General features: G+C 44.9%; 1 protein-coding gene across 1 annotated transcript in view; it reads right to left on the reverse strand.

Moving 5' to 3' along the window:
* The window catches only part of LOC112406155 (O-acyltransferase like protein), a 65,650-nt gene that overhangs the window by 34,358 nt on the left and 13,851 nt on the right, over window positions 1-17,441 (reverse strand). The window contains 4 exon segments of the mRNA XM_024754866.1: window positions 93-319; window positions 1,621-1,762; window positions 11,875-11,953; window positions 13,467-13,606. Coding sequence (XP_024610634.1) covers window positions 93-319; window positions 1,621-1,762; window positions 11,875-11,953; window positions 13,467-13,606 — 588 coding nt within the window.

The following is a 17,441-nucleotide window of genomic DNA, read 5'->3' on the forward strand; positions in this document are numbered from 1 at the left end:
TCACTAGACCCCAGCTCTGCAGGGATTATTTTCTAATAGTGTCGTCATCTAAGTCACCTCTCATGAGCGGTCTTGAAAAAATAAATACCTACTTTTCCCTCTGCTCGGGGTTTCTGACAGTGAGGGATGGGCAAGGCAATCAGTCCGTCGGATTGTGTTTCTTTGCTCACTCCTCACCTGCTCTCTCAAAGGCAGGCTCCCGTAAGTGGCCGAATGCGCTCCGTGTGTGGGTGATGCCTTGCGGTCTGACCTCCACCCGGTGGCTGCCACATAGACAGTTCCAGCCAGAGGAAGGGTGAGGCCCAGCAAGGTGAGGAACCTGCAGGGAGATGACACACATGTGACCAAGCCTGACCTCACCCCAGCACCACAGTACCACAGTAAGATGCAGAGAAAACAGCCCAGGGCAAAAAAACCCTCTCCAGCCCCCTACTGAAATGTAGGCAAACGTTAAGAGGCTTAAGGGTTAGGAGTGGCTTTCTAAGAAAAGATAATGAAAGAAATTACAAAGTCAAAGATGAATGGATTTCACTAAAGTCCTTATTATAATTGTAAAAAAAAAAATCATAACAAACAAAAAACAACCAACACATCGAGGAAGAGATTTGCAGCTGATATGACTGTGTCATATCCTTCATCTGTAGAATGAACTTTAAAAAATCAGTAAGAACCCAACTAACACAGACATAGAAAAGGGAGTGAAGAGTATGAATAGCAGGTAAACTTAGAAAGAAAAACCCTTATTACCAATTTTTTTTAACGTAAAGTAAACCAATTTATGAATCTATCAAATTGGCACCAGTTTTCATAAAGGGAGCTTCTGATGCTGGTGGCAGGGTAATGAAACAGACATGGGCATCTCCTACTGGGGGCAGAATAATGAGGTTTTCAGGAAAGCACCTTATAAAAGATCCGACTTTTGGGCCAGCAAGCCTACTGCCATTAGTTTGTCCTAAGAAACAATGTCAGATGAAACTAAGACTTAACAGGCAAGTTTGCCGAGGTGTTTGGGGAAGAAGCGATGCCTCAAATAAAAGAAATTCATCTTCAGTGTCACATGATAGGAACAGGAATATCTGGGGATGGAATACATTTCTCAGTAATCCCAAAAGCCCATCACATTTGGGTGTGGCTGGCTCCCTCTGGAATACGTTTGAATTTTCTTGTTTAAAGTAAATGGTGGACTTCCCTGGTGGCGCCATCTGTCTGTCAATGCAGGGGACACGGGTTCGAACCCTGCTCAGGGATGATCCCACATGCCGCAGAGGAACTAAGCCCGTGAGCCACAACTACTGAAGCCCGTGCGCCTAGAGTCCATGATCTGCAACAAGAGAAGCCACCGCAATGAGAAGCCCGCACACCGCAACGAAGAGTAGCCCCCGCTGGCCGCAACTAGAGAAAGCCCATGTGCAGCAATGAAGACCCGACTCAACCAAAATAAATAAATTAATTAATTAAATTAAAATTCACCTTTAAAATAAATAAATAAATAAAGTAAATGGTGATCAGACGTCATTCAATGAATGCAAATGAAATGGCCAAGTGTAGCTAGTGAGCAAAAGTTGATAAAACAGTCCAACGTGCACATCCCAGCCCGGCACCTGAGATGCCTATACTCACAGACACATGGCAACAGACATGTCCAGGGGGAGTGATCCAGTAGCACATCTGGCCACACCCCCACCAGATGAGGAGAAAGAATTTATTGTAAAGACAGGGAGAGAAGGAGCCAGAAATGAAGCATTTCTGAATCTTAAAATATCTACCAAGAAGAAAAAAAAAAGATTGCATTAGTAACACTTTACTTGGCAATAAATACTTAATGCTTTTCCAAGAGCTTTCATATTTATTATTTCAAAATCAAACTTTGACATTAAAAAGGGCAGCTAGCTTTTAATATATCTGATTTACACATGGGGAAATTAGAGCTCAAAGGTGCAGAAACTCACAGAATTAGGAACTCTTAGCCCAGCTGGAGGTGGACCACGGGTCTCCTGAATCCTCAGCCTGCCCGGGCTCTGCATCTTTTCCCAGCACTCAGAACTGGGAATGGCAATCCACAAAAGCCTCATTGCTGGCTCAAATCTTTCTGTGAGCAGGTCTCCACAAGAGAGATATATGCGACATGAGATGGAAAAATAGAGTGGAAGGCACAAGCTGGGGAAAGGTGCCGCCAGATATTGAAGATAAGATGCACCAACTTAGGACACAGTTAATTAGTCACCACGAGAAATAGTTCGTAAAGATACAAGTGGGAAGACTAGGCAGCAGAGGTCTCAAGCTTTAGCGTGCCTCAGAATTACCTGAAGGGCCTGGTAAATAGACCGCTTCCCGCCTCCCCTCCCTGCAAGCTCTGAGCCAGTAGGTCTGGGGTGGGGCCAGAGAATTTGCTTTTCTAACAAGTTTCCGGGTGTTCCTGCTGCTAATTGGGGTGCGCACTCTACCAGACCAGGGGACTTCCAAAATCTCAGCAAAGGATGGGGGGCACAGCGTGGTCTCATAAAATAGCAACACTGGTTATAAATAACAAAAAACACTGCTGTTTATTAAATGCCCACTTGCTATGAGGCAGGTCTTGTTCATTATTTCTACTTTGTCAACATCCCTATGAGGAGCTATTATTTACCTTATTTTACAGACAAGGAAAATTCTCCTCAGATAAGTTTATGAATTTGAACATAGTGGTTAAGAATACAGGATTGGGACTTCCCTGGTGGCGCAGTGGCTGAGAGTCCGCCTGCCGATGCAGGGGACGCGGGTTCGTGTCCCGGTCCAGGAAGATCCCACATGCCGCGGAGCGGCTGGGCCCGTGAGCCATGGCCACTGAGCCTGCGCGTCCGGAGCCTGTGCTCCGCAACGGGAGAGGCCACAACAGTGAGAGGCCCGCGTACCGCAAAAAAAAAAAAAAAAAGAATACAGGATCTGCAGTTTGGGAGCCTGCATCCACCTTTGACAATCTGACCATGGGTAAGTTAGTTTAATTGCCCTGTGCCTCAGTTTCCCCCTTGGTAAAATGGAGATACCTACTTCACAGGGTTGTTATAAAAATGAAATGTGGCGAGAACTCTAAAGCACTTAGAAAGTACCTGGCCTTGAGTAAGAGCTCAGTAAATGTTGGTTGTCTTTATTATGATTGCTGCTGAGTTGCAGGGTCAGAGCTCACCCCAGGTCTGTATGAACTTGAAGGATGTGGTCTTTTTATCCCCTCAAGCTACCTCATCTCACCACACCACTAGATTCGCATTCAGGAGTTTTGGGTCCAAGCCACCTTGCTGTGTGACTCTGGGCAAGTCACTTCAGCCCTCTGGGTCTCATTTTCTCATGTATGTAATGAGGAAGGGTGGGTTGGACACAATATATTCTCATGTCCCTTCCACCTCCAGCACGCACTGTTCCCATGAGTGTGACCAGAGGGTTTCTGAAATGTCCAAATAGGGCACTAAAAGGTTAAAAATGTGTGATACCTTGTGAGTCTTATTGTCACCTGTTAAGGGTGGAGACAAGAAGCAGGAGATGTTGGTGGGTCCTCAGCGCTGGCCAAGAGTAAGGGGGCTCCATCAGGGGATCCCTACAGGGGACACAGCAGCAGAATTCCTTTATCCAATTCCAATCATTTTGAATTGCTCCCCGAGCTACTTCCTGGTAGTATTCAATATTTTAATTTCCCCAATAAACTCTCACCCTGAAACAAAAGTGTACTGACAAGCTGACAAGTCTGTTCCCCTTTGAAGTTCTATTCTAATTTTAAAAGAATCAACTGGAGTTCTGTTTTTTCAGTGAACCACTCAAGAGCCTCTGGCCGATTGATCAGGACCCCAGCCTGCGGACTCCGGATGAACTGAGAAAACCAGCTTCTCTGGCCTGCAAAGCAAAGCCCAGCCCTTGCCTGTGGTGACCTTCTGCGGACATCCTGCAAAGCCACAGCCACCATAACCTTCCTTGTCACCTTTAACTGCACAGCACATATTGGAGGTCATGGGAAGATCCCAAATCAAGATGTAAAAGCTTTGTAGTTTATCTTCACTATTGAAAAAAACTTTTTTTTTTTTTACTTTAATTAAGGGCCTTCCATGCCACAAAGAGTCCAAGACAACAGAATTAGGAATAAAATGATAAACTATACTTCTGGGCTTCGAGATTACATTTTCTTCACCTCCCTTTGTTTTTAAAAGTGTGTTTTTTTGTTAGATCTGAAGCCTCCCTTTTCAAGAAGCACAGATTTCGCAGCAGGTGGAAAATGTACCCCAGTTGTCCCAAATGATACTCTTTCTGCGTCTAAATCATAGAGGAACTGCCTCACTAGCCCCGAAGCCGATGAAAGCAGGTTAGAATAGACATCGCCTCAGCTGCCCCGGGGGATTCCCTGTCCGCACAGTCAGCAGTCTGTCTGTGGATGAAATCTGAAGCGCTGGGCAACAGTGTCCAGACTCTGAAGGACACGGGAGACCCAGGTCCTCACTGCTAAGCGGGCAAACCTGGAAGGTGATAACTTCTTCATCCATGGGGTGAACACTGCCCCCCTAACCCCAAAGATATTGCAGGCAGTGTGCTAACTAAATGACATTCCTGGCTCTGCCCCACTCCGTCACCATACCACCCTGTAGTCTGGCAGTGACTTTTTTTTTTTTTTTTTTTGCGGTACGCGGGCCTCTCACTGTTGTGGCCTCTCCCGCTGCGGAGCACAGGCTCCGGACGCGCAGGCCCAGCGGCCACGGCTCACGGGCCCAGCCGCTCCGCGGCATGTGGGATCCTCCCGGGCCGGGGCACGAACCCGCGTCCCCTGCATCGGCAGGCGGACTCCCAACCACTGCGCCACCAGGGAAGCCCATGGCAGTGACTTTTAAACCTCTAAATAGCTCTGGCCCAACCAAAAAGCCAGAATAGTGCTGGAAGTGTGTGTGTGTGTGTACATGTGTTGGGGGAGATCACAGAAAGGGTTAAGCATGGTTACACTGAAGGCAGCATCAGCTTAGGTCCCCCAGACACTCAGGCTCACCCCTTCTACCTTGGGCCTGGGTCGGGAGTACATGGGGGCTTCTGCAGGATCCCACCCCCTCCCCCCAGCTCCGGTCCCACCCATTTTCCCCTCAGATGCTCTGTTCCTATACCACCAACTGCCTTACGGGCAGGAGTATGGACAACCTAAGCTCCGCCCCCTAGGCCCACCCCCACTGCAATTCCCAGGTCCTAGACACTCGAGAGTGCGGACTGGAAGACAACGGGCAGGCTCCAGGGGGGCAATGTCCCATTGGCCCTGCAGCATCTCATCCCATGGGGAGGACACAGCCAGAGGAAGGCCAGAGAAGTGTGGCATCCCTTAAATATGGAGTCCAGGATAGGACCCTTCTTGGCTAGGTCTGAGGGCTGCATTGCAGGCATCACTCCCCCTTCCTGCAAAGTGCCTCTCATGTTGATTACAAGACTCCAGGGAGCCTAAGGGTCAGAAGAGAAGGACGATGAATAGAACATAATTGAACCCTAGAGGTCCAAAATCAAGTTCAAAGGGACTTGGAGAAGAAACTGTTATGGACTGAATTGAATCTCCCACCCCAAATTCATATGTTGAAACCCTACCCCCCTAGTACCTCCGAATGTGACTCTTTTAGAGGGGTGATAAAGTTAAACATTCCATTGACGTGGGCCCTAATCCAATCCGACTGGTGTCCTTACATGAAGAGGAAATCTGGACACACCCATGTGTGCACGCAGAGGAAAGACCACGCACGTGAGGAAACAGCAAGAAGGTGGCTGTCTGCACACCAAGGAGAGAGGCCTCGGGAGAGATCAGCCCTGTGATGCCTCGATCTAGGACTTCCGGCTGCCAAACAGTGTGAGAAATAAATTTCTGTTGTTTAAGCCACCCAGCCTGTGGTACTTTGTTAAAGCAGTCCCAGCAAACTAACACAGAGACTCACCAAACGCTATGCTCAGTGGGGCAGCACTTGGGCTGGGAACCAGGCCAAGACTCTCAGAACTGGACTGCACATGGACGGTTGGGCTCCCTGGGCTTGTCCAATGTCATCAAGTGACCCAAGTCAATGTCCTCAGGTCCCAGGAGCACTGAGAGGAAGCACCCATACCTGAGTCTCTGTCCTGCCATAGTAAATAAAACTGACTGGCAGCCCCTGCACATTCAATCAACCTTAAGTGTGCCAGATTCCAGGTCTACACAGGGGAATATGAAACCTTTGCTTGAAACCAAATAAATGATCTGTTTCCAAGATTTCAGCACACGCCCCCCTCCAACCTCTGCACTAACATAGGCCAGCTCGGGCTTCCCTGGTGGTGCAGTGGTTGGGAGTCCGCCTGCCGATGCAGGGGACACGGGTTCGTGCCCCGGTCCGGGAAGATCCCACATGCCGCGGAGCGGCTGGGCCCGTGAGCCATGGTCGCTGAGCCTGCGCGTCCGGAACCTGTGCTCCGCAACGGGAGAGGCCACAACAGTGAGAGGCCCGCGTACCGCAAAAAAAAAAAAAAAAAAAATAGGCCAGCTCAAGCCCTCCTTATAAATGTTTCCTTTTTACCCAGCATGGCTCTCCCTGCCCCCATTGCCCCTCACCCCAAAGCTCCTCTCCGAGTGTGCCCGTCCCCAGCGCTCAATGTGGGACCTGAGCATCTCTTTCCTGACAGTGTTTCCCAACAGCTCAAGCACACAGACGCTTCTTCCTAATTGTAGGTTTCCCAAAATGAGTAACTCCCAATCCTTTTGACCCTCCCCCAGCACACACACGTGATGTCTCACACAAAGGCCAGATAGTAAAGTGCTCAATAAATATTCTCGGAATTAAACTGAGAACAGAAAATGGTATTCTGTGAAATGTTTTGGGCTCCTTTTGAGTCCTTAGTTGGAAAGACACTTCCGGGGGTAATTCAAGTTATTCTTATTAAAATAGGTCCGTTTTCTCAATCAGTGCTCAGGGAAATCCATGAGAGATAGCAGCGGGGCAAGAAATCAGCCCTTGCAGTGCTAACACCATTGTTCCACTATCTAGGCCTCCTAATTCTAATTATAGTAGGCAAAGTGAGATGCTATCGGCCTCACAGAGCATAGGAAAGAGAACAGCGCGGAGGAGCGAAACATGCCACCCCAAAATGTGTCTCTTTGGCACGCAGATTATTTCAAGCTAAAGACAATCAAGGTGCAAAAGTCTCAGGAAGAACCTTTGACCTTCGTCCTAACTGCCAAGAAGAATGTAGATAGGGGACATGTTCCAGAGAGGGAGTCATCATCATAGATAACTATAGTATAATAGGAACTAGGGGTGTGGACAGGAAGAAACCCAGCAAAGTCTGTTAAAATTCCTCTCTGTGTCCGTTGTCTCTGCAGGGTCTAGCAAGCATTTGTTTACCAAACACCTGTCCTTTTTCACCTTCATGTAAATTGCCTTCCTTCCCTTTGAAGCCCCAAACCCCTCCCTGATTCTCCTTCTCTCAGAGGGCACATAAGCCTCAATGGTCTAACTTGTCCCATAGTCTCCTGGAGCCCCGGAATGTCCGTAATCAAATTCGATTTTCTCCTGTTAATCTGTCTCTAAGTCACCACCTTCCCAACTCCCTGTCATGTTTAAAGGACCTCAGATAACCGAGCCAAATGAGCAGCTAGGTATTAGGTAGTGTTCTGGATTGAATTGTGTCCACTCCAAAAATTTCAAACCCTAACACCCCTCCACCCCCGCTGCCACCCTGGGAACTCTTGAGTTTGGTAACACTGCCAATGTGACCTTATTTGGAAATAGGGTCTTCGCAGAGGTAATCAACTTAAGAAGAGGTCATAATGAAACAGGAGGGAAGGGGGCAGGGCACAACCTTTAAAAACATGACACAGGCATAGGACATGACAAAAACTGGTTAGAACCAACTAGGTCCAAGGTGGCAGAAGATTTGACTTCCAGTGGACCTTGAGCCTCATCATACACTATTGTAATACATTAGCATAATCTAAGTGACACACCCACCATCGCCACGACAGTTCCGAAGCCGGCCATCAAAGATCAAAAAGTGGGCAGAGGACCAATTCCTGGAAATCTCCACCCCTTCCCCAAAATACTTGGAAAAATCTTCCCACTCGTTAGCCTATGAAATTACCCAGCCCATAAAAACTAACGACCCCATATTTCGGGGCCTCTCACCCTCTGAGATGGGCCACGATGGGCCACACTCTGTCTGTGGAGTGTGTTTCTCTCTAAATAAACCCACTTCTTACCTATCACTTTGTCTCTCACTGAATTCTTTCTGAGAGGAGACATCAAGAACCTGAGCTTCATTAAGTCCTGCGACCAGGTGTGTGATCTCAATTAAAAGACCATGGGTTCAAATCCCAATCTGGGTTCTGGCCGGGTTTGAGTCCCAGCACTTGTATTCAAGTCCCAATCTGAGGTCCATGGTTTGATTACTAGGTGAGGGTAGGTCCTAAGTCCAGTGTGACCGGTGTCTTTACACAAAGAGGGAAATTTGGACACAGAGAGACACACAGGGAAGAACACTACCTGATGATGGAGGCCAGATGGGAGTGATGCCTTGTAAGCCACCCAGTTGGTGGTACTTTGTTACAGGAACCCTAGGAAACAGAACACAGTAAGTGGTGCTAAAATACGCAGATGTGAATTGTTAGGGAACTAGCCTATAACTGGGTTTGGGATCATCACACCCAAATCTTATCTAGACCCACTGGTGCTCCATATTTTCATTATCAGGAACTCAAAGTCTGTTGGTTGAAATTTTATAACATCCTATGGCAGCCACTTTATGCAGTTTTTTGCCTAAAAGCAGTATGTTCTGACCTGCCCAGAATAGTCCTTCTCTCTGCTACACCTGGCTCATTTCTTCTTGGCTTCTCTGCCACAGTCTTCCCCTCATGTTGACTCCTACCCTCGTGATCTAGTTGGAAAAAAATCCGCACAAACAGCTACTGCTGAGCTGGTTGCCTCCACATCTGTAATGGAAATATTGGCAACCCATCAAAAAGCTTTAAGGACGAGCTGACAAATCTTTTCCAGATGGAGACCTCTTCCCCTGGGCACAGATGCTCCCATTGCTATCTGCTGCCTCTGTGTAGAAGCTGGATAAACACCTTGGCAGTGAGGACTAAGTTCCACTAATACATTCACCCGAGTCAACTCTGCTCACCTTAATCAGGGCCCTTTATTTTTCCAATTCCTCAGAGAGAAATCATCAAAATATCTTTGTATTGATAATAATTTCCAACCTTCCATTTTATTCTAATATCAACTCTAGCTAATAAGCTTAGCATTAGGCAGAAAAACTAGACTAACAGATGAATCTCTTAAATAATAATGACCGTTAACTCATTAGAGAGTCATTTATTCACTTGCTATGCTAATATAATAACAACTCTGCAAGTTTTTCTTTGTTTCTAGGATATTTATGGCTTATTCAACAAGAACTGAAATTTAAATTTGACATATAACAACTGGCTTTCTCTTTTTTTGTTTTGTTCTGTTTTCTTTTTAATACCACCTGAAATATTTGGTTTAGATAGAGAGGTAATGTACCTGAAGCTGTTGGGATAATCATAAATTCAGAGGACAATTTAAGGTTATTGAAAACTAACTGCAGGCTTCCCTGGTGGCGCAGAGGTTAAGAATCCGCCTGCCAATGCAGGGGACATGGGTTCGAGCCCTAGGCCAGGAAGATCCCACATGTGGTGGAGCAACTAAGCCCGAGCACCACAACTACTGAGCCCATGTGCCGCAACTACTGAGCCCACACGCCACAACTACCGAAGACCACACGCCTAGAGCCTGTGCTCTGCAACAAGAGAAGCCACCGCAATGAGAAGGCTGCGCACCGCAACAACGAGTAGCCCCCGTTCGCCGCATCTAGAGAAAGCCCGCACGCAGCAACAAAGACCCAACGCAGCCAAAAATAAATAAATAAAAATGTATTAAAAAAGAAAAAGAAAACTAACTGCAATATCAACACTTAAAAGAGGCTTTTAATACCGTGTGTGATATTGTGATATAATAAGAAATATAGGGCTTCCCTGGTGGCGCAGTGGTTGAGAGTCCACCTGCCGATGCAGGGGACACGGGTTCGTGCCCCGGTCCGGGAAGATCCCACATGCCGCGGAATGGCTGGGCCCGTGAGCCATGGCCGCTGAGCCTGCGCGTCCGGAACCTGTGCTCCGCAACGGGAGAGGCCACAGCAGTGAGAGGCCCGCATACCGCAAAATAAATAAATAAATAAATAAATAAAATAAAATAAAAATAAGAAATATATATTTGGTCTTCATCCCCAGTTCCTGGTACAGAACGCCTAAAGCCTTGGAATTTCCCAAGTGATGGGCTGAGAGGAGCATCCGTTGTTATTCATTATAAGCCCCTTTCAACCACACTTGAGTTTAAGCTAATAACGTGACTCTTGGAGGAGAGGGGCTGGTTGTCAGAGGAACCAACCATGTGATTAGAGGGTTGGGAGTTTCAGACCCATCCCCAACCTCTGGGGAGAAGAGAGGGCCTGGGGATTGAGTTACTCACCAATAGGCGGTGATTTAATCAATCATGCCTACATAATGGACCCTTCATAAAAACCCTAAACAAAGGGGTTCAGAGAGCTTCCAGGGTGATGAACACACTGGGGTGTTGGGAGGGTGGTACACACTGAGAGGGCATGGAATCTCTGTGCCCCTTTCCACATACCTTGCCCTCTGCATCTCTTCCACTTGGCTATTCCTGAGTTTTATTCGTTATAATAAGCCAGTAATAGTAAGTCATGTGTTTGCCTGAGTTCTGTGAGCCATTATAGCAAATTATCAAACCCGAGGAGAGGATCCTGGGAACAAATCAGAGTCATGGGAACCCCTGATTTGTAGCCAAGTTGGACAGAAGTAGTGGGTAACCTCAGGACCCAATACTTACACAATTGGTGTCTGAAGTGGGGAGCAGTGATGTGAAACTGAGCCCTTAATTTGTGGGGTCAGCACCACCTCCAGATACTTAGTGTCACAATTTCATAATGTGAGGAGGAAACCCACACATTTGGTATTGGAAGTTTCTGTATGTAGAGAAACAATGTCTTCCTTTTAATGTGTCACGTTAGTTCTTATTTGGATGGATGACAAGAATAAGTACAGAAGACACTCGCAGTAAAAATTTTAGGCTTTAAAGCTCTTCCTTTGAAAATTTTGAAAGACTTCGAGGAAATCTAACCAGTTTCCACGTGAACTAAAATGTTTCCATTCCACTTGGCTAAAGTCAGAAGGGGACTGTAAGCCTGCAGAGACTTGGGGCCAGACTGAACAACATGGTCTACCCCTCTTTGTACAGAGGAAGAGGCTGGAGCAGGGAGAGATTAAGTGATTTGCCCAGGATCACACAGCTGGGAGGTGCAAACCAGGACCAAATGCTGGCCTCTTAGCATTAATCCATCACAACACATTGGCTTCACACGATCCCAGTTTAGAACGTCTTTCCGGATTTGGCACCTAACTGATTTCCACACATGGGCCACAGCAGAGAACCCTCACAATATGGAAACCAGATACCATCCAGCTCCTTCCTTCAGACCTAACCAGGCAGCTGAGGCTGATTAAGGCAGTGAGGGAAGATTACGTTTAAAAAGTTATTACATAGGGCGTCCCTGGTGGCGCAGTGGTTGAGAGTCCACCTGCCGATGCAGGGGATGCGGGTTCATGCCCCGGTCCGGAGATTCAGCTCCTACCTTCTCTTTAATGTCTTTCTCCTCCTCTCCACCCACTCCCAAGACCCCCAAACTCTATTAGTCTCGGTTTATTGGATTTAGCAGGATGAAAGTTTGGTTCAATCCCAAGAGAATGGCCAAGAGGCTCCAAGGGGCCGTGGATTTTCAAACTTGATGCTGAGACAACAGGTTCACTGGGTATTCTATTGGACCTACCCAGCCGAGACATCTCAGTCACATCTTCTTCAGCACAAGAATTGGGGACACACATGCCCACGCTGTAGTCAGCTCCATCCTGGGAACACAATGCCACAATGTTCTTTAATGTTAGTATTCATAGAATATATGCACGATCGTTCCTAAGTAAGGCTGCTGCTGTACTACCCATGAATCCAGATCGGGAGAAGGAAAAGAGAAGTTATTGAAAGAAGAAAAGTTTGCTGACTTCTTTGGAGATGGTTTTTCCATTACAGAGTATTTCAAGTCAACTTACAGAACATCACATGCACCCATATTTAAATAAAAATATGCTCCAAGGGTTAACGTAACTGCTTATTTAGAAAGCAGGCTCGGGACTTCCCTGGCAGTCCAGTGGTCAAGACTCTGTGCTCCCAATGCAGGGGGCACAGGTTCGATCCTTGGCCGGGGAACTAAGATCTCTCATGCCCCACGGTGTGGCCAAAAAATTTTTTTAAATAAAAGAAAAAAAAAAAGCAGCCTCTACTGTGGGGTAGTCTGCCCCAGTTCATCTCTCTCCTATATTACAGGTCATTAAGAGTTAACAACTCGTACAATTTTCAACAAATTTGCCAAGCTGTCATTTCTTTGTAGCAGGACACAATGTACCAAGTAAAGATTTTATTAATAAAAAAGCCCAAAATGAGAATGCCGGTGCCAATAAAGTAAAGATCAAGTTATAAATAAAAATTGCTGGGATGCTTCTTCTAAGCATATAATTTACATGATTGTGTACATTTCACCTTTTGCTCTGATATCAGAATCATTAGTCTGCTTTGAAAATAGGATATGAACCCTCAAGCAATCATTGTCAAATTTTCAGCATGACAGATGGAGCTGGGTGATAATCTCCCTATCTCCATTGGTTAACAATTGTAAGACCATTTTATAGCATTAACATCAAAGAGCTTGGTTTTCTTATTGTTATTTTATACAACTGTTATTAGCCAACTAGTAATGTATTTTCTCTTAGTGTTGTGTGCCAGGCATAAAGTATATCTTTGTATTTAATAGGAGGCTGTGCTGTTCCTAGCTTTTTCCCCCCAAAAGTAAAAGAATTAACATGCTTTGAAGATAGTGAGCCCTGTGACCTCAGTCAACCTATTTAGTGATGTATTTGTAAAAGTTCCAACCCATCTGCTAGGATAACCTCAGATTCACGTCTCAGAGCTCTGTTTCTGGGAAAGGATTATGGGTAATGGGAAGTCCATTTCCTTTGGTATTCCAAACACTGATGGTGAGTCAGGAGTTAATGCTCAGGAATATTGGCTGGAACTTGACCTTGGATTCCCCATAAAGGTCATCCAGAGGTCTTGTCCCATGCAATGTGGTAGGAGGAACATCTGAAGACCTGTTTGGTTTGTGGACAACTACCTCCTATAATGTCCCATACTCAGGACATGCAAGCAAGTTTCCACCAACTGTTTAAAATTTAACTTTTTGCAAAACATCTTAATAGTTTGTTGTTTTTCCAATGAAGATAAGCAACCAGTGGAGTTGTATCAGGTTTCATATCATGAGTCCAATGTTCACCAGTCTTTTAAGAGTGTGTGTATAGATCCCACGCTCACATGCAGGACGTGAAGCTTGCACTACTGCCCTTGGAAATGCCCCGATGGAGCATGGGTGGAGAGACACTCACTGGAAGATCCCAGCCTGTCCACATTTCCATTAAAAATATTGCTTCCCAGCTTCCTGAAAGAGTCATACACTGAATTTCAAAGCAGAAGAAGTGGGCAAATTTAGCTTCCTTGTGTCGCTTTCAAATGAATTTATCGGCATTCAGCTCCACCTTCTAAACCTCTAAAATTTAAATGATCGAAAAAAGAAGAGGCAAGTATTCAGATGGCACTCTTGGGCCTGCATTTGGCACCCACAGCCCATCTCTTCACTGAGGAGAACCATGATGTATGTTCTCACACATGACCTGCGTTCTCACACATGACCTGTTGCTGAAAAAATGAAGAGTTTGAAATCTTTTAAAAAACAAATGCTTTGGGGGAGTAAAAAAGATGTAACTAGGGCTTCCCTGGTGGCGCAGTGGTTGAGAGTCCGCCTGCCGATGCAGGGGACACGGGTTCGTGCCCCGGTCTGGGAAGATCCTACACGCCGTGGAGTGGCTGGGCCCGTGAGCCACGGCCGCTGAACCTGCTGAGAGGCCACAACAGTGAGAGGCCCGCGTACCACAAAAAAAGAAAAAAGTAACTAAAATTTGGTAGCTTTTCTTTCTCCTCCATACAGCCAGGAGAAAATACTCATGTCTTAAAATTTTTTAATCCAATTTTGTAGGACCTTATTTTGGAGAGAGGTTTTTGATTGTTTGTTTTTTAATCTTGGGAGTAAAAGCGTGCAGTAATCAAGTTCCACGGTTAATGCCTCTCTAGCCCTGGTCCTGTAAAGCTCCTATTTTATTAGTTTGTGCTCGTATATGTCCTCTTCCCCTTTCTTTTAAATAATTCATTTCCTTTCCTCTTTCTTCATCTCACCCTTTCTCTTTCCTTTCCCCCAATTCCCCCCACCCCCATGTTTGATATATATTGTCTCATTTGTAGGTGCTTTTATTTTATGTATTTGTAATTTATATGAATGGCCTTGTGCTTCAGATCTCCTGTTTCCACATATGTAACTCAGAGCTACATTTGTATTATGTACGGTATTACTGTGCTCATCGAGTCCAGAGCTTCTGATTTCTGTATAATCACGCATCGTCATCTTAGACTTAGCTATGCCCCGGGTGATGGACACATAGATGGCCTCTAACACACAAAAACACACAGGGACAAACTCCTCATACGTATCCCGGTATAAACCTACGTGAGGCTTTAGCTCAGATATACACACCTGTGAGTGGGCCTGCTGGATCAGAAGGTACACAGATACTGTGTAAATCCCACCAGATTGTGTTCCAGAGTGACCGCCCCAATCCACATCCCCAGGGATGCTGACTCCTATCTCTTCTTTGCATCGTCCAGCTTTCCCATTTTTGGTGGTTAATGGATATAAAATGATATCCAATTGTTTGGATTTCCGTCTATCAAATTACAAATAAGTCAGGATATTTTTGTTTAAAATAGCTAAGCCATTTAAATTTTCTCTTCTGTAAAGTACCTGTTTGTATCCTTTGCCCACTTCTTAATGAATTTTCTTTTCTTGATTTGCAAGAGCTCCTTATCATTCTATATATTGGTCCTATTCTACCTGAGTTATCGAAAATACTTACTCTCAGTCAGTTATCTGTCAGTTCTTTATCTATAGGTTTCCTCATTGGATAGAAATCTGTTCTTTTGAGCCTGTAATTTTTGTTCTAGTCTTGAACAATCTTTGTTCTAGTCAAGACTGACTACATAATTTGCAGGGCTAATACAGAATGAAAATGCAGGGCCTCTTGTTTAAAAATTAATTAAGCATTTCAAGATGGTGATGCCAATCACGCTAAAGGAAGCGTGGGGCCCTCTGATGTGTGGGGTGCAGTGTGATTGCAAAGGTCACACGCCTACGAAGCCAGTCTGATTCTAATACCAGAACCATATGGTTTTTATTATTACGGATTCGAGGTATATTAAGTATTCAGCCTTTAGTCATCTTTTCAAAGTTCAGCTAGTTAATATTTGTGGACTGTTAATCATTCAAATTTCAGAAAATTCGTATCCAGAAGCTTTCAGAAAAATTCAGAAAATTTTTAGAAATTGCAGAAAATCTCAGAAAAAGTTTATTGAGTTCCTCAAAACATCCAACTAGAATACTGATTGAAATCGCTTCAAATTTATTTATAGGTTATATGGGGGAAATTGACATCATCGTTGTATCAAGCTATCATTGGATGTCATGCCATTTACTAAAATCTTCTGTGTCCTTATTTATAACTTTATATTTTTCCTTGATAATCTTAAGACAGATTACGTAAACAATTCCTAGGTAGTGTAGAGTTGGCTATTTTCCTCAATGTTTTATTTTCAATTATATTTTCCAACTGACTGTTGCTGGTGTGGAAAAATGCTATCGATCTTTGTAATTTGTTCTGGTATCTGGCGAATTTGCTGAACTTTCTTAATAGTTCTACCTTCTTATTTCTTTCTTTCTAATCTTTAGACCACTTTTTTTTTTTCCTTTTCTAGTTTTGGAATCAAAGTTATAGTCAAATTTACTGTAATTATAACTGTTTGCCAAGGGTTAGTGATGGTGGAGGGAAGGGGCTGCATACGTCTATAAAGCAGTAACAAGACGGATGTGGTGATGGATAGTTATGGTCTTGATTGTGGTATGAGTTACACAAATCTACACATGTGCTAAAATGACATAGAACTATACACACACACGTACCAATGTTAATTTCTGAGGCATAGGGAGGTCAGGTCACTCGCCCAGGGTCACATCATTGTTAAGTGATAGAACAAGTAAGAAAACCGAAGCACAGAGACGATAAGTAATATACACAGCAATACAAATCTACCTCTTTTTAACTGCTAGCGAGAATCAGAGCTGAGTATTCAAAGCAGCTAATAAGGATCAGAGCTGTGTGTTCAAACCCATTTTAATCTGAACCCATAACTTCTTGCCCTCTCAAATATACAAAAAGACCCTGTTTTTGTTTGTCAGTTTGGTATGTCGGTTCTTATATATAGCTAAAGATAATGATCTTCCTTAGAGTGAGTGGGGAGGAAACCCCAAATACAGCTGGGAAAATTATACAGCTCCTCTTGCATTTCTGTCTCTGTCTTTACTAATAATTGTGTTCCCAAGGTGTAATGTAGAAATCAGGTTGAAGGAACTGCATTTTGCTTACATCAGTGCTTTTTAAGAAAGTAATATGTTGGCCTTCCCTGGTGCCGCAGTGGTTGAGAGTCCGCCTGCCAATGCAGGGGACATGGGTTCGTGCCCCGGTCCAGGAAGATCCCATATGCTGCGGAGCGGCTGGGCCCGTGAGCCATGGCTGCTGAGCCTGTGCGTCTGGAGCCTGTGCTCTGCAAGGGGAGAGGCCACAACAGTGAGAGGCCCGCGTACTGCAAAAAAAAAAAAAAAAAAAAAAGTAGTATGTTATTTTGAAAACGTCCTGGCCATAACTGGGCAAATGGTCCTTGCTGAGCTACCCAGGGTAAACTTTCATCATGAACCCTCTCCTCTTCTGTCAAGTTCTGTTGCTCTGGCCACTTGGGCTCATCCAGTGGGTGTCTGTTATCACTGGCCTCATTTTTATGCTTCCAAGTATTCCAGGTTATTGCTGTGATGGGCGAAACTTACTTTCCCCTTTTCCCTCCAGTGAATGTGACCCTCCTTGGCTCTGACCACACCCAGAACCTTAGAGCTGGTACCCACAGTGACTTGTAGCCAGCGATCATCTTTTAAGCTAAACTGCCTGAGTCACAAGATTGACCACATCCCTCCTCTCCTTACAACGCTTCCAAGGCACCATGAACAAAGTTAAAACGTAACTCTTAAGGGAGCGGTCATATTTACTGTATTAATAACTTGGATAAAGAATTGTATTCTGATCATATAAAAAGCCCTTACAAATCAGTAATTTTTATACTTTTCATTATTTTTTTGCA

The sequence above is a fragment of the Neophocaena asiaeorientalis genome, unplaced genomic scaffold, assembly GCF_003031525.2.
Source record: "Neophocaena asiaeorientalis asiaeorientalis breed wild unplaced genomic scaffold, Neophocaena_asiaeorientalis_V1.1 scaffold124, whole genome shotgun sequence".
Lineage (NCBI taxonomy): Eukaryota > Metazoa > Chordata > Mammalia > Artiodactyla > Phocoenidae > Neophocaena > Neophocaena asiaeorientalis.